This window comes from Peromyscus californicus, unplaced genomic scaffold (assembly GCF_007827085.1).
Source record: "Peromyscus californicus insignis strain IS unplaced genomic scaffold, ASM782708v3 Scaffold_15__1_contigs__length_86483966, whole genome shotgun sequence".
NCBI lineage: Eukaryota > Metazoa > Chordata > Mammalia > Rodentia > Cricetidae > Peromyscus > Peromyscus californicus.
The window spans coordinates 76,968,057-76,995,708 of NW_026294447.1; the positions used below are offsets into that span (position 1 = coordinate 76,968,057).

The 27,652-nt window shown below is 34.7% G+C and overlaps 1 protein-coding gene across 20 annotated transcripts in view; it reads right to left on the bottom strand.

Annotated features, from left to right (window-relative positions):
• Gphn (gephyrin) overlaps window positions 1-27,652 on the bottom strand; it is a 416,329-nt gene that overhangs the window by 121,079 nt on the left and 267,598 nt on the right. For 10 of the 20 annotated variants that reach the window (XM_052739502.1, XM_052739504.1, XM_052739503.1 and 7 more), the window contains 2 exons: window positions 5,864-5,926; window positions 3,559-3,601 (listed from right to left, as the gene is read on the bottom strand). In XM_052739502.1, coding sequence (XP_052595462.1) covers window positions 3,559-3,601; window positions 5,864-5,926 — 106 coding nt within the window. The remainder of the gene's footprint in view (window positions 1-3,558; window positions 3,602-5,863; window positions 5,927-27,652) is intronic. The other 10 variants (XM_052739505.1, XM_052739512.1, XM_052739508.1 and 7 more) reach the window with 1 other exon arrangement.

Below are 27,652 nucleotides of genomic sequence, written 5' to 3' on the forward strand. Positions count from 1 at the left end.
TTAAATAAGGAATGGGAATATATTGTAGCTAAGTTCAGAGAAACAGGCCATAAAGATGGCCCAGTGGGTAAAGCACTTGCTGCCAAGACTGATGACCTGAGTTTGATCCTTGGGATTGACATGATGGAACAAGGGAACCAAATCCCGAGAGTTGTCTTCTGACTGCCACACCTGTGCCATGGTATTTATGTTCACACACATGTGTAGTGGGTAGCCATTCTAGCTTTGATCTGGAAGTTCCAACCCCCAGGCGCCTCCCTTGGCCCCGCCTTGTAGGCGTGACAGTTGCCGAAGTCTCAATGGGGGTTGGAACTTCCAGATCAAAGCTGGAATGGCTACCCACTACACACATGCACGTATGCATGCACGCACACACACACACACACACACACACACACACACTCACACACACCTCTCATAATGAAAAATTGAGTCTGGAGAAAGAACGGAGTGCTGAATTTTGGGTGAGGTCATGGGTATGAACTCGAGTTATCAGCATGGTATTATGAAGAAAGAACATAAGCTTACAGAAATTACAAAACTATGAAGTTATGATGTTGCATGGGCGCCATCTGGACCTGAAGAGGCACAAGTCCCATCTATATGAGTATTTTATCCAAAGAAAACAATAAAGAACACTTGGGCTACCATGATGTCTGTCTAGACTGATTATGAGCACAAATATAGTAAGACAGTAACTGAAATGTAACACTAAATTCTGTGGTAGATAGAAAACAAAGTTAAGGGAATTTGTTCTAAAAAAGTAACTGGTTTTTTTTTTGTTGTTGTTTGTTTCTAATCACCATAATTACTCCCAGTGGCCTATAATTTCAGGACTAGAAATTAGTGGAAATTATGCACTATAGATCATAAAATGTAATTTTAAAGTTCATTTGTCTATCTTGCTTTATTTTAGTGAACACTCAACTATCGTGTCTGACCCACAGGTTTCTCAAACTCAGGTCTTAGTGTTTATAAGATTTTACACCTCATTACTTAAAAGGCTCTCTCTGAGTCACAGATTGTGGAAAGTTGTGAAGGTTATGAAATCTACACATGTCTGTTTACATTTTAATATTTTTATTTACAATTTTTTTGTTTTTCTTTTTTAATTATATTTTTCATTTTATGTGTACATTTGTCTGTGTGAATGTGTCAGATCCCATGGAACTAGAATTACAGAGAATTGTGAGTTGCCGTGTGGGTGCTGGGACCACTGGAAGAGCAACCAGTGTTCTTCTGAGCCATCTCTCCAGCCGCTTGTTTAAATTTATTAATTAATTCATTTTGCAGTGCTGGAGATCGAACCTGGGGCTTCATGATCACTAGAGAAGCATTCTACCACTGAGCTACAATCCAGCTCTGCATTTATTTTTTATAGCATTATCTAAAGATCATGATCAAACAAATCCTCAAGGGTTTTGAGCGAAGTTAACAGACTCATAACACAGAAACAGGGAATATTTATATAAAATAAACACACACACATATACATACACACACTAACATATTTGATATTCTCAAATATGCCCCCTCCATTTTTTTTTCAAATTCTATACTCTGAGTTGATTTTGAACTCTCCATTCTGCTGCCTCAGCTTCCCTAGTGCTAGCATTACTGGTGAACAATTATGGCTTTGTGTAAGGCGGTGGGGATATATGTGTGTGCAGAGGCCATTGGTAGACATTGGGTGTCTTGCTTTATCACTCTCTCTAGCTTATTCCCTTGAGACAGGTTCTTTTTTTGAACCTGGAGTTTGTCTTCCCCTCACCTTTTGGCTAGCCTGCGTGGGTGCTTATGCAAGCTCCAGCAATCCTCTAGTCTCCATTTCCGACAGTGCTAAGTACAGCTGTGCACATGGTTATGACGTGCTCCCCCTCCCCCACTGAACTGTCTCTCCAGCCCCCCAGGTATGCTTTGGTTGTTAAATAACACTGACATTCTACTAGAGTATAAACCATCTCATTTACTAAAACTCCCATTAGTGTGGGTGTCTAGTAGACCTATTTAATTCTGGTCAACCTGTATATCTACTGAAAACCATTAGGAAGAAGATTGCGTGATGTCATTAAATTATTAAGAGACAGAAAAATAACACAACAATTAGCATTTATACAGCATTTTTCTCCGGGAGATTCCAACGTTTTTTGTTTTTTTCCTCCGGAGACATGTATTTTCTTTTTAATAGCCCTGGTTGTCCTGGAACTTACTTTGTAGACCAGGCTGGCCTAGAACTAACAAAGATCCACCTGCCTCTGCCTCCCAAGTGCTGGGATTAAAGTTGTGCACCATCATGCCTGGCTTGGATCCCAAAGCTTTAATGGGAAATATTTCAATAGGATTTCACTTTAAAGATACTAGTATAAAAAAAAAAAAAACAACTATTCACAGTTTCATTTTTTTTTTTTTTTTTTTTGGGTTTTTCAACACAGGGTTTCTCTGTGTAGCTTTGCGCCTTTCCTGGAACTCACTTGGTAGCCCAGGCTGGCCTTGAACTCACAGAGATCCGCCTGGCTCTGCCTCCCGAGTGCTGGGACTAAAGGCGTGCGCCACCACCGCCCGGCCTCTATTCTTGATCATTATCATCATTTTTTATTTGCTGTGTCTATCTAGGGCTTTCTGTGGTTAAACCAAGTTTTTTTTTTTTTTTTTTTTTTTTGGTTTTTCGAGACAGGGTTTCTCTGTGTAGCTTTGCGCCTTTCCTGGAACTCGCTTTGGAGACCAGGCTGGCCTCGAACTCACAGAGATCCGCCTGGCTCTGCCTCCCGAGTGCTGGGATTAAAGGCGTGCGCCACCACCGCCCAGCCCACAGTTTCATTTTTATCAAACAAGAAAATGAATATACAAAGTTCAGTGGCTTCCAAGTTAGTATTGTAGTGCTCAAACCAAATGAAAGCATTAAGGATTTTTTATTCATGGATCAGGGAACAATGTTCTATAACATTTTGCTTGTGAAGGTAAAATCTTTTGAAATTTTTTATTTACAAAATTATTGTTTATTACCTACACCTCACCCCTCTTTTGAGACATGGTCTCATGATGCAGCACAGACTGGTCCAAAACTTAGGATCTTCCTGCTTTATCTTTAATTGCTGGGACTACCATCAATCATGCCCAGCTTCCTTCTCCTCCTTTCTCTCTACTTCTCCATTTCCTGCTTTCATGGATTTATATTAGAGTTATTTTCATGTAATCTGTCATTAAATCATTATATTAGAGTTATTTTCATGTAATCTGTCATTAATTCACCTTTGGCAATGAGACCATAAAAAGGGGCAGGCTTCGCACCCTAAGGTCGTAGAGGAGCTCACTTTTACCCTAAGTCGAATGCATCAAATTCCATTCAGTTTGCAAAAATAATTAGATTCAGGGAAACATTTATTTATATTGATATTAAGAAAAATTTCAGATGGTAGATTTTGTAAACTTCATTCTTGATATAAACTTTTATTATTGCTCATCTTCATTTTTGTCATCAAAATGCCATTCCTAGCTCTCTATTCTGCTGAGCCACAATGTATATAGTTTGGTAGCCTACCTGAAACGGTGACTACTTACTGGCTCTGAGAATGTTCTCCTTGCTGCTGCACCTGGACTGGACCTGCAGAAAGAGCACACACTCAGTAATTTAGGGCTTATAACACGGACTGCCAGATAAGTATGCTTAATGGGCAAGCTCCTGAGGTTTAGGAGAAAAGGTTTTATTTATCTTGACTCACAACATGTTAGTAAAAGTCTATTACATTTTTCAGATATATTTAATTCACTTTTACTTAAAAAAAGAATGAGTTCCAGAAAAATATTTCAGGTACAATATTATAAATTGGACAAAGATAATACCCAAAGCAATTTATGTGTATTTGAGATCAGTCCAGGTGGCCCTCCATATCTGTGGTTTTCATATCTGCAGATTCAACACACTGTGGATCAGAAAAGAAAAGGAAAAAAAAAAGGAGGAGGAGAAGAAAACCAACAACACAAAACACCAGCACTATCACCTATATATGTACTGCACATGTGATCTTTAGTTCCTTGTCATTATTCTTTATGGAATACAATATAGCAATTATTTACATAGCATTCATATTGCATTAGATTATAAAATAGAGGTGAGGGTTGCAGATATGGCTCAATGGTAGAGCGCTTGCCTATTAAGCTAGAGACAATATAAAGTAAAGTATATGATTGGATGTACTGAGGCCGAATATAAGCAATATATGCCATTTTATTACTTGAGACTTGAATATCGTTGGGATTTGGTATCTATGGAGGTCTTGAAATGAACTTGTTACAGATATTGAAGGATGACTATATATGGAAAAAATTCAATACTGTATATTCATTTGTGAATATTAATCCTTACTCTAAAGGTATTTTGTGTATGTCTTGACTAGAATAATAATGAAACCCAAGTAAAATTAAAATTCTATTGTAGTGATTTTTATTATATATACGATAACAAGGAGAAAAAAGTTCTCATCTATAACATTTACCTTTGATGGTAGTAACTTTTGTAATGCTGATTATACTAATGTTTTATAATACTGGCTATGAAAGATGTTTCTACTGGAAATGAGTTAAATTTGACCCCTTTATTAACCAGTTTTAAGTATGCATATAATTTGTCAACTAGGGGCTCTTTATGCTTTATTGAAAAATTTAGGTTAAAGAGGCATATTTCTTTTGAAGTTTGCCAAATGGCTGTATTCAATGGTCATGCTGAATGGTAGTTATTAATTTCAGATATAACTTCATTCAAGGTCCACACCTCTTCCTCCCACTCCACAGCAGCTTGCCCCAAATGGATATATACACAACAAAGAACTTTCTGTAGCTTAACACAGTCTAATAATATATGAAACAGTTTATGAAAGGAATGTTGTAACTTAGGGTAGGTTATGGCTGTCCTTCCCTGAAAAAATAAACTGTTAATGTTAAAAGAAATAATAATAAAAATGCCATGAGCAGACAAGGGCAAACAAACAGCAAAAACCAAAGCAAATAAATCTAAACACACACACACACACACACACACACACACACACACACACAGAGCAAAACAAACAATTACAAATGTTAGTTATTCTCTTTTTGCCCAGATTGCTTAAGTAGTTTTAGGTATACTATAATGACTTTAACCCAGAATAAAACATTCTTTTATTCTTTTATTTACAAGTCTTATTGAAGAACAATTCTGGACCAAATGAGAAAGAAATTAGTGACTTAAATAAAATAAGACATGGAAGAAAACATGAGAACAAAGAAAAGAAAAAGCAGAGAGAGAGAGAGAGAGAGAGAGAGAGAGAGAGAGAGAGAGAGAGAGAGAGAGAGAGAGAGACAGAGACAGAGACAGAGACAGAGACACTGAGGAATTAAATCTGGAGGATAAAAAAGAAAGCATGGGCTTACAAAGGGAGACAATGTATAAATGAAGAATGTTCTACTATTTCTTATTGAAAATTCATATTCAAGAAGATAAGTGTAACTAATGAACTTTTTGCAAAATAAATAAGCAATTTGCATACCATGAAATGAAAACAAGTGTAACTCTACCACTACAGTCTTAACGGAGAAAAGAAACACACACCAACAGACAAATTAATAGACAAGCTTAATAAAGAGAGATACTACATTTGAAAAAGTGACTCAAAGAACACAAGAGAACGCTAAAAGCATGGGAAGAAATCTGGGAGAAAGAAGGAAAAGAAAGAGGAAATGTTCAAAGACAAAACAGCTCAAAGAAGTCAAATGGAAGTCAAGAAAGTCTTCAACAAGATGTGAAACAAGATGTGAAGGAGCCAAACCCATCGCGCAAAGCTATGTTTGCGAGTGGAAAGTAGCTCCTTGGGTCAGTAATAGTTACTCTTAAGTCGTAGCCTCTATTCCTCCAGAGTTCATCTTTAAGCCCTTCCAATCTAGAGTGGAGCTAGTGTATGGATAGAAACAAGAAATTTACAATGAACAGTGCAGTTCAGATGAGTAGTTCAAATCGTCTCATAAAATGTTCCAACAAATTTACACAGTGTCTATTATATACATTTGATCATGTATATATATAATGGGAATGGTAGTAAAGCACTCCCGGGTATTTTCTAACAAACCAAAAGCAAACAAAAATATCCTTCCTGCTTCTCAAAATGGCTTAAAGCTTACCAACACCCCCAGAATTGTTTATAATACGGATAAAGAAACCCACATTGGTTTTTTATACCTCAGTTTGGAACCACATATTTCAAAACAGATCTAGAGGAGACATTTGGAGAACGAAAATAATTCAGTTCTCTCAAATAGGACCCTTTATCAAGGTGTGCAAATTGCCAAAAGTAGTGTAATTAATGTTTCCCATTTATGTTACATTGGCTGTTGAACCAGATTTGAGAGAAATAATTTTAAAACCAGTGCTTAATAAGACTTTATTTAGTGATTTTGAATGTGTATAACTGGGGAAAGTAATTTTAAAACTTTACTGTTAGTGTATGTATGGAAAGATTCTATGCTACATAATGTCATATTTATAGTATTTATTTTTTATAAAATCTTAAATAAAGGCATTTATATAACAATATAATGGAATTTAATTTTAAAGATAAGTTAAGAGTATCAAATTTTATTTCATTTTATTTTGTTACTTGTTTAAACAACAGGGAAAAAAGAGGATGTGAAAAATTAATCTGAGATTATGGCATTACATTAAATTTCTAAGGGAAGAAAATGAAAGGTTAAATGAAAGCTATACTATTAGAGTCCTCATTATTTTATTCTGTTGTACCATGTTATTTTATTGCAATTAACAGCTGACTGATTTTACAGCATAGACAACTGATTCTCCCTTCCACAGGAATCAAAACAATGTAAGAACAGTGTATTTAATTAAAGTAAATGGAGGAAATGAAAAAAAATGAGACTTAACAGAAATACAGGTATTCACTTACTAATCAAGATATGAGACATTAAAAATTTATTTAGACATGGGTTTATATGTGAAATAGAATTTTTGCTTAAGATCACATTGCTTATTAATAAAAAGATGTAAAACAGAAACAAAAGAAGGACAACACATAATAAATGGTAAGGAGCAAAAAAAATGTCTTTTAAAAAAGCTGAGAAAATTTTAACAAGCAGCCACAATCTTTAGAGACAGATAAATTACTTACCTTATGCTTAGGTCATAACAAGAATAGCACAGTGTTTAAAGTCATCTCTTCATTATAGAAGGTACAATTGAAAGCCATAGGTTATAATAACATGAAATGCTACACAGAAATGAAGACTCTTCCAGTCCAACATGAAAAGCTAACTCTTTTGGGAGAAAATTTTAACTTACATTTAATGTAACATGAACAACTGAAGGTGTAAATGTCAAAACATATCAATAACATACAAATCTCACACCAATAAGGCAGAAACAGAAACAGCTCAATCACTCAGGACACAGAAGTTAAATAGGATTATAATTTGTGATACATAAGGGAAGGCACATCACTCTAATGGTGAAAGATGCATGCATAATCTATAACTACTCATTTATGTCCCCAGCCCCCAGCCCACTCATACATACAAAAAGGGTCCACTAACAATACAGGGAAAGAATGTAGTGCCAAGCTGTTATGAAGGAAGCAGTACACACGGAAGCACAGCAGTGGTCATGTGATTTGAGAGGTGTTCTTCCCCTAAAGCATCCCATCACCATGCTCATTTTAAAGAAGCCACAAAAAGATTCCCTTTCAATGCTGCAGTAGCTACGAGCCCCCAGCTTGAAGCTAGAGTGTGGAATTTTGATCACCGTTCCCTGCGATGTCAGGGGCTCTCCAATGGAAGCCAGATGTGGACAGCTAGTTAGTGAGAATATAAGTAAATGCAAACAACAAACAGCTCTTTCCTTCTGCATTTCATAGAAGGGAGGACTGAAACAAATCAAACCACACCCATGCCAAGTATAGGTTCTTAAATAACAATATTAGGATTCAAAATATTAAAATAAGGATATTTGATTGTAGGTGAACACTAATCCATTCTCACAAAACTACTGTTTTTCTTCTCACTAGGCTCATTCCTGTTCTTTCTCTTAGAAATGCTACAAAACATAGTTCACATGGAAAAAATTCTGAGCAGTTGGTCAGATGGGGTCAAAATCAAGAAGGCAATAAATCATCTTCTCTGATGAACATCAAGAAAATCATCTAAAATTTTAACTGGACAGTAATCACACTTTAAATTCAAAATTAAGATTCTGCATATCTGCTTAATTATATAATCTGATAAGTTATCTGGTTTGAAAAGAAACAATTTAAATTTTTATATTGTTTAAAAACAAAAAGTTTATTCACATAGAAACTAAATTTCCTATGGATTTTACTCTCAATAAATATTACTTCAAATATGGGTTATTCTTGTCAGTAGTAGGGTCTCATCAACTCATCAGAGGAAAAAAAAACCCCAAACCCCTCTGTTTTTCTATTATTAATGGTATTACTTCATCTGGTTTTTTTTTATGAGTGTGACATGAATTTTTAATTCATGGATGACTTTTCAATTTAGTTAGCAGATCTGTGACTGTTCAAAGATCAGGTACCATATTTTGTCATCTTATTCTTAACAGGTGAGAATAGTTTGACTTTTCCTTCAGCATGGCTTTAGCATTTTAGGTGGTGGGTTCTCCCATAATCTTAGTTTTCTCATGGGAAATATAAAGGTTTATTGTGGGGCTCAAAGGAAATGAAGAATGCATTACTAATTTGAAGCTATAGAGGGAAATGACTATCAGTAGTTGTTATGGTAGTGGATTCACTGACCGTTACAACATACTCTCTCACTATACACCCTTTTCCATCACACTTTCCTCACTAGCTCAGAATGGAAGCAAGTACGGGAGGAGGGGGAGGAAGCAAACAAATAAAACCCCCAACAAACACATGCTGTTTTAAGATTTCCAGTAGGGACTGGCCAGAACTTTTCAGAAGTGTCATGGCCATATGGCCACTTGTAAAAATGAGGCCATAGAATCAGGGCTGAAATAGTCTGAACTAGTTCTAGGAAATGCTTTGTATTTTGGTCTTTTAGACATCAGACAAGCTTCTGATCCAAACTCTCTTCATTCTTTAAGATTCAGCTTGGATTATATCAGTTATGAAAAATATTTTCCAAGTTCTTTAATCACAAATAATATTTTCTTCCTTTAAGTTTCTAATAATGCTGAGATACAATTTACCTAACAGTAATTACCAAATTCAGCAATTTAAAATATATAGCTTGATGATTTTTAATAAATTTACATGACTGTACTGTCATTAGCATAATCTAGACTTAGGTTTTCCTAAACTCTTGAAGTATCTCCTGATTCTTTATCAAGGATTTAACATAGTTCTTCATATTTAAATTACTGATAGGAATTCTCAAATAGAGTATATTCTTGGAGAAGCAGGATTATGACTATTTTTTTTAATATTTTCTACAACGTAAAATACAGTGTTTTGAACAAAGTAAAAACTTGCAAAATCTGAATGTTTAGTTTGTAGTAATCATTGTTCTTTTCAAATTCAGCAGACCAGAATTTTATTTTTATTAAGTACCATCACATTCATATGTGTAGTAGGTAAAACTATTTTATCAGTTTATAAGGCACTTTCACTCTTTTGGCCAGATGGAATTAATAGCAATGATATGAAAAACAAGTAGATTCTAGCTACCCCATGGAATGGTTTCAAGAATTTATAAAACTCATTACTATTGAGGTTAATCAAATAATGACATGTATGTGCAGTGCAATAACGGTTCTCTATACTGGGGGTGTCAGTCAGATTAAGTAAATTTCTTATTTTCTAAGAGAATAGGATGTTCTATTATTTCAAATGGTCACTAGAAGAGCAGAAATATATAGTTCTGACATGTGACAGTACTTTTAAACCCTAATTATTAAACTTATTAAGATTATTAAGAGTAATGTCTCTCTGAAAGTATGAACTTCTTTGAGAACCATTTACTCATAAAAATAACCTTTAAGATAAAGAGGAAATGGCCTCATTTGTAGTGACTCAGATTGTGTGCCTCTTTAGCTTACCCAGAAACAAAAGGAAAGTTTTGGTTTAAATAGCATTAAGTCAACAACTTTACAATATAAGATTCATAAGTCCTGTTGCCTTCTCAGTTCTTTCATAAACAGAGTATTGATCAAAAATGTGTTTTATCTTCTATGGTGGCATTCATCTATTACTTTATTGGAGTAAGTCTGGACGTAAGAATCTGGCTTACCTGAGACTACTGATGATTTGTGTTTAATTAGACTTGTGGAACTCTAAAACAGATTCAACTGAAGAATACAAACCATTTGGTCTGCTTAGGACTGGGAGGCAGCATAATAACGAGAAACATTATTTGAAGCTGAGTGGTTTCCTTTTCTTAGCTCTTTGACATTAGACATTTATCATTTGGAGCTTTTAATTTCCTCACATAAAAAATGAGGAAAATTAATTAGAATAACGTATGTAAACATGGAAAGAGAAGCACAACTCTGTTACTGTTCTGATACAGATTTTCAGTTTATAGGCTGTATGTAGGCAGACTCTGAAAAACATGAGAATTAAAAATATCCAACAGTTCATGCCATCACCCAAGTGACAAGAGATTGTAAGTTTTATTTTTTTAAATTAAAGCTTCATAAAAAGGTTGAATGAAAGTCTGAGATTAGTTGTGCAAGGATTAATCTAGTTCTGTGTTGGATGTCTTTAGTCAACTTATCTCCTCTCTATGGTCTTAATTTATTTATCTATAAAATTAAGATGTTTCTGGAGGTTTAAGTGAAGTCAATGTGATTTTTGAAGAACTCTAAAACATCTTACAAAGTCAGGGGTCCATTCCTCGGAATAAAGAAATAAAATTACATATCTTTCTGTTTATCAACCTGTATCTACTGTTTCCTTTCATTATGAGCTCAGGCAGCAAACCACAAAAATATTAAAATAAACTCATACTTCATGATGTGTCATCGTAAAATACCATTGATGTTCAACATCATTTCAAGTCATGGAAGTTACTAAACCTGGTCCTACAACTTGTTATTTAATAAATTTAAAAAGGCATTATTATATCACATTTAAAAATATTTTAAGATTTTCATTGATTTGTTCTTCTTGGCTATTTTAAATACAAAAAATATTTTCTGCAATGAAATCTGTATGCTTTGACAGAGTAGCAAGGGAAATGGTGGCAGAAGCAAGGCAAAAAAAATCACTAGAATAGATAATTTTTAAGCCTTTTTTATTTGTATGATTTTGTGGCTCTAAGAAAATTTCCCACTATCATTACCTTTAAAAATTTTATTTATGTATATATGTGTGTTTGTGGTGTGTATAGTCAATATGTGCTGTGCCCACAAAAGCTTGAAGAGGTGTTGGATGCCCTAGAGTGGAGTTGTAGTTGGTTGTGAGCCACTGGATATAGGTGCTGCGAACCAAACTCAGGTCCTCTAGAAGAACACCAAGTGCTCTTAACTTCTGAGTCAACTTTCCAGTCCCCATTCTTTGCTCCTTGTCAGATACTATATAAAAGGAGTACTTAAAAAAAAATGTATACACACAACACACACACACACACACACACACACACACACACACACACACACACACTCACACACACACACAATTGGTCATTGAATTAACCAATTGTCCATTTAACATTACTAACAAGAAATAAAAGAGAAAGTGGTTAATTTAAGAAGTTATAAAAAAACCCCTCAAAATTAAGAATTTCTGCTTCACATTTTTCCTTCTAGTTTAAGTGATGAATTAAATGGTATACTCATTTAACACTCATCACACTTAAAAGTTATCTAATCCCAGGTGAATTCTCTCTCTCTCTCTCACACACACACAAACGCAAACATGTGTGTGCACATGCACAGACTCACTTGCATCCATAACTAAGTCCTTGAAGTCTAACTCATTTGTTGATTATAGATGAAAAGAAGAATACTATCTATCAGCAATGTATAACATGAGTTTCTGTAGGCACAGAGTAATTTTTATATGTATAAATGTTTATAACTGCTTTTCAGGGAACAATCTGTAAATTTCCCAATTTAATACCAATTTTTTATTGTCTTAAATTCCATTGAACTTGCTTAAGTCCCAGGTTAAATGAAGAGTGTTTTTTCAGGATCGACTTCTAAATGAGGCTGGACATTCTGCTGGCTCCACAGACGGTGAAGTGAATTATAATCACTACAGAAAGCCAAAGCTGATTTATATTTGTTTATAAATAATCTGAGTTCTTTCTCTGTTATTAAAAAGACATGAAGGTACTATAGCACATACAGAGCATCCTTAAGAAGAAAAACCACATGAGAAAAAGTCCATGACTCAAGGAAATATGTATTTCATTAATGGAATATTTTAAAGTCTTTCCTAGACCACAGCTTTCATTCTAAACTCAAGTCATTCTCAATGACTTACAGAAATTGCAAATCTCAGATTGGTCTTTCCTTGCTATCAACACTTTTGATCTGTTGTTCTGAGAAATGTATTTCATTTTAATCTTGATGTATGTGTGCATATGTGTGCTCATGGAGGTCTGAGGAAAACCTAAAGTGTTGTTCTCTGTCTTCCATTTTGTTTGAGACAGGGCCTCTTGTTGTCTGCTGTTATATATGCTAGGCTAGCTGGCCTGAAAGCATCAGAGATTTTTCTGTCTCTGCCTTCCATCTTGCTGTAGGAGAGACTTGTGTTTGGCTTTACACAGGTTTTAGGGATCTGTTTTCAGATCCTCAAAGTTCTCCCGCAAGTATTTATCCACTCATTTATCTCCCAAGCTTTATTCTTAGAATTTTAATGTTGATCACAGTATAAAAAATACTAATTATAGCTGGGCAGCAGTGGTGCACGCCTTTAATCCCAGCACTTGGGAGGCGGATCTCTGTGAGTTTGAGGCCCTCCTGGTCTACAGAGCAAGATCCAGGACACGCACCAAAACTACACTGAGAAACCCTGTCTCAAAAAACCACCACCACCACCACCAATAAAAAACCAAAAAAAAAAAAAAAACCCCAAAAAACTAATTAGATCATGTATTATGGTACCAATGAAAATTTTTGACTAGTAAGGATTTCTGAGTATTTATGACATTGTAGCTCAATATTCAGTTAATAATTGTTTTGTAGAGTAACTTGTCTTTATTCTAGTGGTTAGAAGAAGGTATTACTATTGGTTTGAGGTTACATGATAAAAGTAGTGACAGAACTCAACCCTCTTGACTTTAAACTCAATAATCTATACACTAGTAGTTGAACCTTTCTCTAACTTAACAGGGGCAATCATTGCATTTCTAATCAGATCTCCTTGAGTTTCCACTGCCTTGGTTATTCTTAAAATATTTTACTTATTTATGGTGTCTGTGTCTCCCATATGTGCCCGTGAGTATTGGTTTTCTCCTTCCATCATGCAGGATCTGAGGAGTGAACTGGAGTCAGAAAATGCTTTAAGCTACTGAGCCACCTTGACAGTTTTGCCTTTTTTTCCTGGTTATTTTTCTTAACAATGAGAACTACAGAAAACAGGAGTGTTACAGAGGAATGGAAAAAAAACAAATCCTAAATAGCAGTTAAAGAATAGCACTATGGGGTCAAATTGATTGCATTTGAATTTTGGCTTTATCAGTTACACAATTAACACCATATACGTTACAATCTCTCTAGGTTTTTTGTTTTGTAATCTATAAAATGATTAGTAATAATAAGATCCATTTATACTCACAGGATACTTATAAAGAAAATGATAAATATATGTAAAACCCTTAGTTAGAAAAGCTGTTTCAAAATGGACACTATGTTGAGTGTTGGGCATCATTTTGTTGTTAACTACTGTTCGGATGCTATTCTGAGTGGATAATAAAAAAATGTAGATTAATTCTTTTGGTATTTTGACAGCTCTTGAAAGATCAAGTAAGGTTAATTAAAGCAAGTTTTGAGAAAGAAGTATTAAGAATTACTAATTTTAAAAAATGGATTTTAAAGAGACATAATCAGTAAGGTAAAAAAATCTCAATAATTGAACATAAAATCATGATTCATTTTCTGGCATCTCTGGAAGAAAGATATACATGTCTTCATTAAATATGAATTTATAGATACTCAGTTTCTGTTTAGATTTGATATACTTAGTTTTCATTTTTAAGTATTACTTATTTGTTTGCAAAATTAAGTGATATACCATGAAAGCACATAGCTAAATTGCTTACCTTTCTAAACCAATGGCTGCTAGATTTCAGTATTAGAAAAAAATGTAGCTTTTATTTCTCAAAATGCTTGACTAGCACTTAACAGGCACATGGAAAATGTACAAAATACAAAACAATGTCTACACCATATTTGTAAAGCAGCGATGATCTAGAAAATATGCAGGTGCTTCCTTTGTCAACTAGACAAGAGCCACGCTTTCTGAAGTCTTGTAGCACAGTGAGGGTGGTTCACTCTGCACTGTTAATCAAAACGTCTGAGACCATACAGAGTGAAAAGTAACCAATAGCATGGTGTTATTATAAAAAGTCCGATTTACATTATAACACGTCATTTTCAGTTTCTCCAAATGCACAAGCTAGGGTGTCTGGGCTAACTCAAACAGAATCAAATGGAGAAACCAACTGTTGTTCAAACTGCACCTCTACTGTACGGAGAAAACTGTGTCTAAAGTTAATTTTTCAAAAAAGGGTAAATCATGACTCATAAACATAAAATGAACATGTATCTAAGATTTTATCTAAAGTATTAATGTGAGAACCAGTAAGATTTTCAAACTGGTTCGAAAGAGAATTACACATACATATGCATGTAATTGCACAATGGTGCACACATAGAGAGGCACCACGAGGAATGTTAGTACTAAATTTACAGACAGATCAATAATAAAGCAAAATTTACATGTGGACACAATTTCCATTTCTGTAAGTTAGGATTTTTTGTACTCCTTGTCTACCAAAACTTAGTGTTGTGTAATAGTTGAGAAAAGGAAAGGAGAAGTACCACAGATGGTGCTCTAGATAGGACAGCCAGTATTCTTGTTGTCTGCTTTTGAACTCTGTCATAATTTTATCTGATATTTTTAAGGCTTGGGAACATTTATATTTATTACTGAATTCTAGTTGGAGAATGTCTCTTCCTGTATACCTTTGTTTTCTAAGACTGCATGCAGTTCCTTTTCTAGTTGCTTTAAATGGATGCATTTTTACTTTTTGGTAATATTAAAATGGTTTCTAATGTTTGCAAATGGAATGAATTTATAAAAATACATTAAAATTTTAATTTAAAATAAAATTTTAAAGACTTACTATATAACACTATTGGTATGTATGTGATGCTGGGGATTGAACTTTGGAACTTGTGCACGCTAAGCGGTCAGTCCCCTCAAACCACAACACACTTATTTTTTTATTTTTTAAATTACTTCTTTTATTTTTGAGAATATAATGACATCATGTCCCTCTTCCTTTTCCTCCCTCCAAATTCTTCCAGATACCTGTCCTTGCTCTTTTCCCTCATGACTGCTTCTTTTATTAAGTGTTGTTAAATACATTCCCTCATGACTGCTTCTTTTATTAAGTGTTGTTAAATACATGTATGTAAGCAAATATGTATACATACTAAACACACTCCTAAATCCACAATTACAACCTGCTTAGTCTGTACAGTGTAACTTGTACGTATATTTTCAAGGGTCGACCATTTGGTATTGGAGAACAAATTGGTGAGCTCTTCCCACCAAAGAAATAGGAAGACTATTTCTCCCACCCTCATCATTCCTTTTGTAGTTTTCTTTTGTATTCAAGTCCTCTGAAAACTCACTTTGAATAATTAACCTCAGCTTAATAAGATTCAGCCAAGGGAAAGTAAGAATGAAAATAATATTTCCTATGGGAAATACAAATGTTTGGCATAATCCAGACATTACACTTTTGAGTGAAGCTTCACTTTAGACACCGTATGTTAGAAAAGGAAAACTAAATGATCACAAGTAAGAAAAGGGACATTCCTTTGTCTACAGTATTGTTAAATATAGGTTTGTATGTAGTTTGAGCTGGTTCAGTACACTTCCATTCATTATCTTGCAAAATTGGCAATTATTTCATCTACACTGCTGGTTCTCCTCTCATGCTTGTGAAGAGTTCACATTTATAACTCATTCTCAGGATAAGCAAGATTAGATTACTTTAGATGTGAATGAATTTCAAATTTCAAATTAGTGTACACCATAGGTCCAAAGAAATATGCTTATCTGATCAGCCAAAGATCTATGTAATAACTTTTAAAGCATTAGTTCACATGGATAATACATTATTCATTTATTCAACAATATTTTTTGGTAGGGAGTAAAACATGACTAAGACCCACAAAGACCTTGCTATGTTGGAACTTACATTCTACTAAAAGAAGGGAGATAAGAGCACTTTAGACGATACAGGCTTATATATTTGAATGCTTGGTCACCAGGGAGTGGCACTATTAGGGTATGGCCTTTTTGGAGTAGGTGTGGCCTTGTTGGAGGAAGTGTGCCACTGGGGGTGAGCTTTGGAGTTTCAGAATCCCAAGCTAAGCCCCCAGAGTCTCTCTCTCTCTTCCTGCTACCTGCCAGCGTGAATGTAGAACTCTCAGCTACTTCTCCAGCACCATGTCTGTTTGTGTGCCACCATGCTTCTCCGCATGATGATAATGGACTAAACCTTTGAAACTGTAAGCCACCCCAATTAAATGGTTTTCTTTATAAGACATTGTGGTCATGGTGTCTCTTCACAGCAATAGAACACTAAGACAGTGGACAAGGATGACTTCTGAGTAAGCATCACTTCAGAGATGCAGTCAGATGAACATCTAGGGGAAGAACTAACAAGGCAGAGGGAACTGCTAGTGTCACGTAAGGATCAAGCAGTGTCTTGAATTACCATCTCATGAAGATTATTTTGAGAGCTAAACAAATTGAGGCAGAACAGTTGGTAGTATACCTGACATTTAGTAAAGGATAAATATTTATTGCTTTGATGGTAATAACTGGGATAATGATGGTAATAACTATAATATAGTATACCAACTAACAAAGTTGAGGCACTAGAATTATACTTCTCAATTCATTCTGGCCTAGAACTGTTTACAACTCCTTCCAAGCCAAGTAAGACTTGTAATTGGTCAGAAAGGCCAAAGATTGGTAACAGGAAGAAGCACGGGTGATAAGACTTAAACGTTTCAGCAACATGAGATTAACCATGTCTTTTGGAAAATATTTGGTATTTCAGAAAGATCGAAGAAGAAATTTCCAATAAAAAGAATATAAGGGCAGATGTTAAGCTCAGTTATAGAGCCTAGCATCCAAAAGGCTATGAGTTCTACCCTAGTATTGAAGAAATCTGGATGATTAGCATATGGGTTGTTTGTCATTATCTGTTCTTACTATGTATTTGAAATATTTCATTAAAATGGGAACAGAAAAGGTAAAGGGCCAATGAAAGGGCATTTAAATAGACTACCACTACCGAAAAACCTTTTAGCTTATATTTTTCTAACAAAATTTGGTACAATCTAAACATCTTTATATAGTCTTTATTCTACAAACAAACACAATGCCATGTATTTAGCTCATAGCTATAAAGATCCCTGTTCAGTGGTAGCAATAACTGAATAAATAATCTCAGATTATCTTAGTCTGTCCATGTATCTTGAACTTTTGAAACATAGATTTAAATTGAAAGATTGGTGAGGTTTTGGAAAACTTAAAATAATCAAGGATATAGAAATAACTGTAAGCTTCTACTCTTCAATGTATTTTGTTTGCTTCATCAAACACTGGGGAAGCTGAGAGTTATATGGCTCAATTACTGTACTTACCTTGATTTTTCTTTAAAATATTTTTGGTAAAAATTAAGAAAAGCTTGGTAATTCACAGTCTAGAAAAATGATTCAGAAATGTAAAAATTAGCCCTCCAATTCCAAATTATTTCCTTGTTTTCCATATTTTTAAAAATAAAATTAATGTGAAAGGGCAAATTAAAAGGTAAGATTGTTTTTCCTTCTCTACCTGGAAAAAAAGAACTTTGGTTTATTTTCTAGTAAAAAATGCATATATGAGGTAAGAGGAATGCTCACTAGAGCTCTAAAGGATGCTAATCATTTGACCATAAAAACAAAACTCCAATAAATGTTTACAATATGGAGGGCAATTATGAGGTTTATTAACTACCTTGGAACTATCATGGGTACAGAGACATATGTTTGATGTATTTTAAGTTGGATGATTTTGCTGTGAAATATTATAGTAATGCAACTAAAATCAGCCTTAATTTGATTCAAATAACTTCCACCAAATATGTCAGACAGTGGACAATGATAATTGACCCAACATTTCCTTAAAGAACTACTGTAGGTCTCACTATCATCTTCTTTTCTCTTTCCTACTCTTCAACACAAATACATTATTTGAGGGAATGGCTATTCTCACAAAGAAGTAGTACCAGGGGCAAACTTGGCAGCAACTAACTTTAGATTATTTGTACTGCTTTTATTTCAAAATTTCCTTTTTTCTCAACACTGTAGAAACTCATAATCTGCAGTTCAATACAGAGTTAAAGGGGCTGGATTACAATAGTGTTCTTTTCTTTCAGTTCATGTGTACACAGACGTGTCTTCCAAGAGCCATACTTTAGTCATGTATACTTCTCAGCAAGAATCCTTAAACATGACAGCTCAAAAAAAAAAAAATGGACTTAACTGTTGTTAAGTTGTCCAAGAGAGAAAAAATACTAGCAAGCTGACTTTGTATGACCCTAGGCAATACTAAATGCAGAACAGCATGGAAAATATCAAAAATAGTCCTTTCTTTTCTTATCCTGAGGGAGACTAAGAGATAGAATGAAGAAAATTATTAATATTATTGAAAACTATTGCTAAAAAAGTTACTATGACTCTGGATTCCATTCAGTGTTTCATGGAGTGTCAGTCTCTGAATGCCCTTAAGGTCTTTTAAAATGCACCCCTGCTCCAGAGGTTATTGCTTCTGCTTTTAAACTGTGTAATGGGAGTTAGAACAAGAGAACTACTCAAGTACTGAAGCAGTAAAGGGAGCAAAAGCTACAGCTAGTTTCCTTCCTTCAATATTTCCATCCTATATCCTTCTTTTTTCTCTTTACAACACTTTTCCTTTCCCTCCTTTTTCATTCTTTTCCCCTTGAAATGCAAAACACCTGATGCCAGCATACATAGTATTTTCTCTCTCCTCCAAATTATATGTGTGTATGTGTATCAACTATAATTCAAATCCAACTTTTTATTCATTATACTAATTTCATATAACTCTTGCTATGCTAAATAACTTTTTGCTTTCTCTAATTATTGTTACTGCAGTTTAAAAGATAGATTCGTAAATGATTCTTCAAAGAATGTATTGACCAATTCATAGTTACTTATATGCCATTAGAAAGTAATGACAGTCTGGTTTATCAAATTAGCTAGGCTGAGAAGTCAGTACAATGAAAAAAGCACATCCATGAATTACTCTGGCATCACATACACGTAACTATGTTATATTTTTTAAAAGTTAATGCTTCAGACATCATATACTTTTATGCTTATTTCTCCCATAGTTTGTTTCTAATGATAGATTACTAAGTAGAAAAACCTCTCATCTTTCTATTATTCATTATTAAAGTGAAAATAAAAATTGAAAATCTTTCCTCAAATAGATAAGAGCAAATCTTCAATAACAGGTATAGTATACTTAGGAATATTAAGACTATAGTATTTAAGATTAATCCACAGAAGTGAAAGGCACAGTTGTAAAAGACAGTAAGCATTTGTTAGGTTAACAAAAGTGGCTAAGGAAAGATTCAGTGTGGTTAAAATGGACCCCAAAGAACTCAAAATATGTACTTAGATTCAAATGTATGGACTTTACAAAAAGACAAAATTCATTTTCAAAAACTGTATTTCCTATGTATATGTGAATAATTCTAACCTATGACGACTCCCCTCCCCTTTCTTTTAGGGTCTCTTATAAAACTTAAATTAATTAAATAGTAATTAAGCAAAATTGAAGAAAGATTATAAAGGGTAAAGAGTTGCATTTTCAATAAGTTTTGTTTAAAAGAGTAATAGCATACTTAGCCTTTATCTCTTTTCAAAGTTGTCTATATTTGGAAAATTAATTAAATAAGCCTTATTAAGAACTTTAGAAAAATAGATACTATCTTGCTGTGGAATAATCCTTCTGTACTCTGTGTGAATATATGTTGCTATGTTTGGTTTAATAAACAAGCTGACTGGCCAATAGCTAAACAGGATAAAGTCGGATGGGAGAGCCAAAATGAGAATGAGGGGATGTGGAAGGGTGAAGTCAGGAGAGATGCCAGCCAGCTGCCAAGGAAGCAGGAGGTACAGAAAATGAGGTAACAAGCCATGAGCCATGTGGTAAAGCATAGATAAGAAAAATGTGTTAATTTAAATGTAAGAGTTAGGTAGTAACAAGCCTAAGCTATTGGCTGAGCATTTACAATTAATATAAGCCTCAGAGTGGTTATTTGGGACCAGGCAGTCTGGACAGGAAACTTGTGCCTATACTATCTAGATACTACACTATACAGTTACTGTACTATACTAAATAGAAATATGTGCCCTAAAGAAGTATTGTGAAATTTTAAGAGTTATATAGTAGGCTGAAAACTTTAATATTCTCCAGGAAAATCTGTAATTAGCAAATGCTTTTTGGGGCATTTTGATGAATTTTAAAATACATTCCTCATAACTATTTTGTCAACACAAGATCCACAAATGGTGAATTTTTTTAAGACATTAAAGCGTATATATTTATTTTATTTTTAATTATGTATATCTGTGTGAGAGTATGTGCATGTCTAGTGCAGGTGCCTAGTTGTCAGAGGCATTGGATCCCTTGGAGCTGAAGTTACTGGTGTTTGGAGGTTGCTTAATACAGGTGCTGGGAACCAAACTCAGGTCCTCTGAAAGAGCAGCAGCAAGCACTGTTAACTACTGAGCCATCTCACCACCACTGAGTTTTAATGTTTTTAATTCTAACTTAAAATAGCTTTAAATTTTAGATTATGGTTTTTAAAATGACAATAATTTACAAAATTCTTAAGTGGCATTCTGTATTTGATTTTTTTTTTTTTTTAAGACAGGGTTTCTCTGTGTAGCCCTGAGTGTCCTGGAACTCACTCTGTAGACCAGGCTGGTCTCGAACTCAGAGATCCACCTGCTTCTGCCTCCAAGTGCTAGGACTAAAGGTGTGCGCCACCACACCTGGCTCCATATTTAATTTTCCTAACATTCTCTATATATTTAATGGACAATATCTACATTGTAGGAAATATAATTAACAAATACTTCTGATTTATCAGTAGCCATAGCACAATTCAAAGCAGAAACCAAGAAAAAGTCACAATCAATTTAAAATTTAACATTCATTTATGCCATCAAAATCAATTAGACTTTTAAGCTCCAAACTTTTTTTTTTTTTGGTTAGAGCTTAAATAAATAATATACCAAACTTTGACACTTTGACATGCTAAGTGCTCATAATTAAATGAAATTGGAATACTTTAGATGCTGCCTTAGAATCAAGGTTTTTCTAATCATCTCATTTGCCATCCTGAGTGTGGAGCAGAGCTTTGACTCTGCAATTCCATAGCAGACTGAAAAGTGGTTTTCCAAAACATGTAAACATTTTGGACTGCCTCCCCCCCAAAACCTCAGTAACTCTGGAGAGAAATAACTCATACAAAGGAAGATTAAAAGTTCTCCAGCTACTTATACCAAGTATACCACTGAAGAGTAACATCACAGATACTCTGTATAAAACAACCTTTATTATTAGTGTGCAGTTCCTAGTCTCACCTTTCCAAATTGTTGCTACTTTCCCTAAGGGCCCAGAGAACCTTGTCAAAGACTTGTTACTTAGGTGCTAGTGAAGACATTCCACTTTCCTAAATTATTTGCTATTGTCTAAAATTATCTGTAGTATCCTTCTCTGTCACCCCATATGAAAAATGGGTACATTTCAGACATTGGCTGTCTTCCATACTTGTATGCTCCTGTGCATGTTAATAAATTTATATGCCCTTTCTCCGGTTAATCTTTCTGTTTTCAGTTTGTTTAAGGCCACTTAAAGAATTTCTTGGGTCAAGGGAAGAATTTCCTTTACCACCATATTTTAATCTACATCTGGCCATCTGATGAATTTTTTTTTTGTAGGAAGTAAAGTCTGCTCAGATGAAAATCATGATCCAACTCTTTTGAAAGTGTATCATCATGTTTTAACAATATTAAAAATCCTGCTCACCATTTGAATAATAAACTGGCTTTTGCATGAATCCCTTCTACTTCAGTAATTTCATGAGAACAACACATCAGCATAACTTACAAGTCAGTTCATTTCAATTGCAGAGATGAATAAATGGGGCAAAGACAAAGGCAGTGATGGAGGATATGTTCGACCACATGATCACAGGGCTGGCAAATCAGTACTCCTTTAAGTTGGTCATGTATTTGTTTTACTTTTCTCAACTGTCTCCAAGGCTTAAACAAGATACTAAGTATTTAATAAGTAGCACTTGATAAAAGAATACAAAAGGATTCAGAAAAATAAGTATGTACTATGAAGAAACATCAAGAAGTATTATAGAGGGCAGCTATGCTCACCACTATACCACCAATTAGAAAATGCCACACTATAGAGTTAATTAACTGTAGGCATAAACTCAATCCAGCTGGTATTTCATCTAACAAAAATTAGTTTGTGTTACGATGGTAGAAATTCTCATTTCATGTTTTGCTTCCTTCTCTCTTTACCTTCCACCACAATGAATATTATAAGGAAGAGAGCTGCCAGAGAACAAAACTATCCATCCTATAACCATTTAAACCGTGAGCAGGCTCGATTATACTAGAAGTTAAAACACATTTCCCCCCAAAATAGTGTTTCAAATAGCAGACAGGTTCCTGCATCAATCCATATGTCCATTTAACCCTAGATTCAGGTAAACTATGGTACATTTCAACTTTCTAAGAGTTATATAAACTTAAGAAAATGAAAACAGTATATATTATTTATACAAAATAATGTTTCAATGACAATACCAGTTGACAAGCAATTGTGGATGGGGAAAACTCTTACAAGGCTGCACCCATAGATCTTGAGCTACAGGCAATTAATGATTGCTGAGAAAGGGAGAATCAACCTTCCATGGGATGTGTCCCTTTATTGATTATCCAATACCAAGGGGTCAGTCTTAAAACATACACATATAAGCAACACTAAATGTACTCAGCATGTTATTTTTATATACATAAATATATATGTATGTATACATGTAACAATGAAAATTAAAGAGAAAAAAGAGGACATTTAGTTGGTTGTAGGTGGTGTGGTGTGAGGTGAATCTGGGAAGAGCAAATATGATCAAAATATTGTAAGAAATTATCAAAGAATCAATAAAAATATTGCATGAAAGCTTAAAAACAAGAGTTTTCTCCTTTAATATAATATACTTTAATCATAACTGCCCTCTTCATCAAGGATTATACAAACTGTTGAAAAGCAGCTTAGAATCTGGTACCATTTTAAAAGTCATCTTCAAGAGAAACTTCATGAGTCTTGCCCTATTTATAGTGACTCCCCATAAAGTCTCACATATAATGGTATTCAAAGCAATATAATAATGATAATAAATAGTACTATTCATATTAGTTACTGTTTGGAAGAAGTATGTATAAATAAATAACCTAAACACTATACCTGAGAGTAATTTTCGGGAAAAAGATAACAGAGAAAAACCAAACAGTTAAGATAGCTAAATGGCAGAATGAAAAGAAAGCCATGGGTTGTAAATAGATGCTCATATATTCTTACTTCACTTACTTTACAACGATTGGAAAAAAGAAGCAAGGGACGGTACAAGTACTGACAATGCTATGTCAGGTCAAGTTGAGAAAGACGTTCATAACACTGGTCTTTCAAATAAACCGAGGGCAAGGGAGAGGAAGAAAGAGAGGGAAGTGGGGACAGAGACAGAAGAGAGAGTTAGAGCGAGAGAGTGAGAGAGCAGGAGAGGGAGAGAGAAAGAGAGAGAGAGAAAGTGCGAGAGCACCCTGTAGCCCAGACTGGCGTCCAATTTGCTATCTAGACAAGAACGATCTTATACTTCTGATCTTCCCCTACCATTTCATGAAGCACAGGTACCTCACCACCACACCTTGTTTATGTGTTAGGACTGAAGTACTCAAGGCTTTATGCATGACAGGCAAACAATCTACTGACTGAGCTGTATCACCAGACTACTATTTAATTTTCCAGTCAGATTCTATTTACTATATATAAAAATTCCAGTTATTGTATATAAAACCCACTTCATTGTGTGACAAATTATCAGGCAACAAATCTGAATGAATTCCTTTGAGCTAAAAGTAACTTTAACTTTGTGCCTTTACTATAAATAGATAAGAATAGTTAATTGATTAAATCCGAATATTAGTTAATACAGAGAAGTATTAAACTATTCAGTTTTTAAAAAGATTGATTTACTTTTAAAAATTATGTCTAAGTCACACATCTGTGTGAGGATATATGCATGCGAGAGCAGGCAGAGGTTGGATGTTCAAGATCCCCTGGAGGTGGACTGGTAGAAGTAGTATACACTCTTAAGTCTCCAGCCACAAGCTCTTATAATTTTTACCATATAAAAAAAGTCCTGTCATTAAAATTTTACAGGGATAATAGGAATATTGTTTTACATCATGTGAAATAATAAGAACAGTAGCCGCAGAGCAGTCAACACAACAGAGCTAGTAAGGGCTGGGGTTTCAAGGCCCAGGTTAGGGTGCAAACTGAGCTCCAAACGAAAACTTAGCTCTGCATGTGTGCCTGAAGGCTGGAGGTAGATAGCAGGTCTCTTTCTCAATCCTTCCTCACTGAACCTGGAGCTCACTGCTTCTGCTAGGCTGACTGGTAAAGTAGCCTCAGGGAGGCCTCTGTCTCTGCTTGCATTGTGATAACAACAGACATGCCACACCAGAGCCTGCCTTTCACACAGGCCAGGGACACAAACTCAGGTACTTATGCTTGTGAGGCAAGCATTTTACTGGCTAAGCTCTTGTTCTAGCCCCAATTAACACTTTTAAAAACTAGGATGAATTAGTTTTCAGCAAGTTTACTTCAAAACTATGAGAAAAATTAATAACTGCCAAAGTATGAACATTTTTATAATATGGTAAGCAGCTAATTAAAAGGTTTTCTTCACACCCACACAAAAAATAGATGCAAAGTTTTAAAGCCCTGAAATAAAAACATACGCTCTCTCTCACATGCTCAAATCTTAAATACATGTGAGTTTAGGTTATTTTGACCTTAGCTCACTGAAGAAAAAGTCAATAAGGATAATTCCCAAAGAAAAAAGGGATGACTTTAAACAATAAATGCTGTTAATAACGGACCTGCTTAATATTTTTCTGTATCTTCTCAATTATGGAAGAGAAAAGTATTCAGCCACCTGGTCCCCAGCTAGCAAGTTCGTGGAACCTTTAAGAGACCGGGCTTAACTGGGGAAAAGGGTCTTGAAACATATAGAAGGCCCTTCTTTTGGTCTAGTTTCTGCTTGTGATCAACCCAGACATTAGCAAGTTGCTGACACAGCTGCAGATTGTTTCTACAGTTACACCTTCTTTATTACGACATACTGTATTGCCTCAAATGGTCAACCCTGAAATCCTACTTTCCTGAAGTTATTGTAGACAGGTATTTTATCATAGCAATGAGAAAAGTAACTAATACACCTAAGTTAGAAGGAAATGCTGTGAAAATAAAAAAGTGACTAGGAAAAAGTAATAATTTTACTTCCTGAAGTTAAAATCTAGGTTGTACATTTTATTGTACCCAAATGCACACCTTGTATGAAATAAATAAACAAAAATATGTTACTACAAATCAAAAAGATACTTTTGTGGATTCTAAAAAAATTGTACTAGAAGTAATAGTAAGCCCATGCTGCCAGTAAATCTATAGGTACAGATCAAGAAAATATGACCATGAGTTGCTCAGCATATTTAAAATTCTGGAACTTACAGAAGTTGTACAAACATGCACTGGCATTATTTCCTGATAGAGAACATAATGAGTTTAGTAAGAGAGGAGAAATGAAAGACAAAATGCTGACCTGTGGTTATAAAGAAATAGAACACAATGATGGCCATTCCACTGAGGAGTAAAAAATTTCTGATGTCAATTCTTTTAATAATTGCATGGAACAACTTAAAAAACAGCAAGTAGAAATGCATATCTTAACTAAATCTCCTTCTCACCTAAACTGCTTGCCAGCTAGTGCTGGTGTGTGTAAGGGTGGGAAGACCAATTCTACAATTTCTAAGATTCCCTTCCCACAACATCCAAAAGAATTATGGTTGAAAAGATACAAATAATCATATGCTATTATTTCAGGTCCGTCCCCTGCTCCCGCAATGGGCATGCTAGCCATCTAGATTACCATATGCTATAGGGAATTAAAAATGAATGTAAATCTTTGGGATATTTGACACTAACAGGCAATAGGGTATTTGGGACTGTTTAAACTCATGATACAGACATAATCTGTTTATTAAGGTCTTACTGTATGCTGGATGAAGAAAGGGAACAACCCAAAATAAGTTAAGTCAATGCCTTTACTTAACCTAGTTATATAACTTGATAGTGGAATGCATGGCATTACAAATAAAGTTAGGGAATAAGTCACATTCATTCAAACCACATCTCCTGTTTTTCCTAAAATGATCTGAAATTTAGAAACAGGTGCAGCAGAAAAGGAGCCAGCCCTGATCTCTAGCAGCTCAGAACACAATAAAGTGAAGTGAGCACACAGAAGTGCTATGATGAAAGTAGTATAATCAGCTAGGGATATGTAAAAAAATGGCTAGAATAGGGAACATCATCAGGAAAGGCTTCCGAGAGGTGGAATGTTTGAATAGGCTTTTTTGGTAGGGGATGGGGGAAGCAGGAGGGGTATTGCTTAGAGTAACAGAAATACTTAGTTTTGGATACTAAAAGTCCAAAATGAAGCTATTGGCCCATGATTCATTTTTAAAGCTATAGGAGAATTTAGTATATTCCTATGAGCACATTTTAAAGGATGCAAAGTAGGTCAACAGATGTTAGGGACCCTAGCAACTGGGAAATTTTTAGATATGGTTGAAGGTAAGTTTAGTCTATGAACAGGAGTGATAAAAGGAAAGGCTGATCAGGTGGGTAGAGGGCAATTTCTAGAGGTCATGGAAACTATTGGCCGATTTTAAATAGAGGAATGGTATAGTCACATCAACATTTAACATGTTAACTATAGCCAACAAGGTGAAGATGGATTTTTTGTAGAATAGACAAAGATAGGAAGGGAGCTAACTTGGGAGACTAATCTACCAATACAGACAAGAAACCCAAATATGTCATTGAAGGTAGTTCTAAAGAATGAGGTACAGGTTCCGGGGGGGTGAGGGGGCGGGGAAAGAGACAAAATCTGTTGGATTTTGATTAGTCATATTGGAGAAAAATAACTCTCAAGTTTTTACTCTGAATTATTGGGTAGTGCCACATATTGCTACAGTGGACACATGTGAAGACAGTCTAGCAGATCA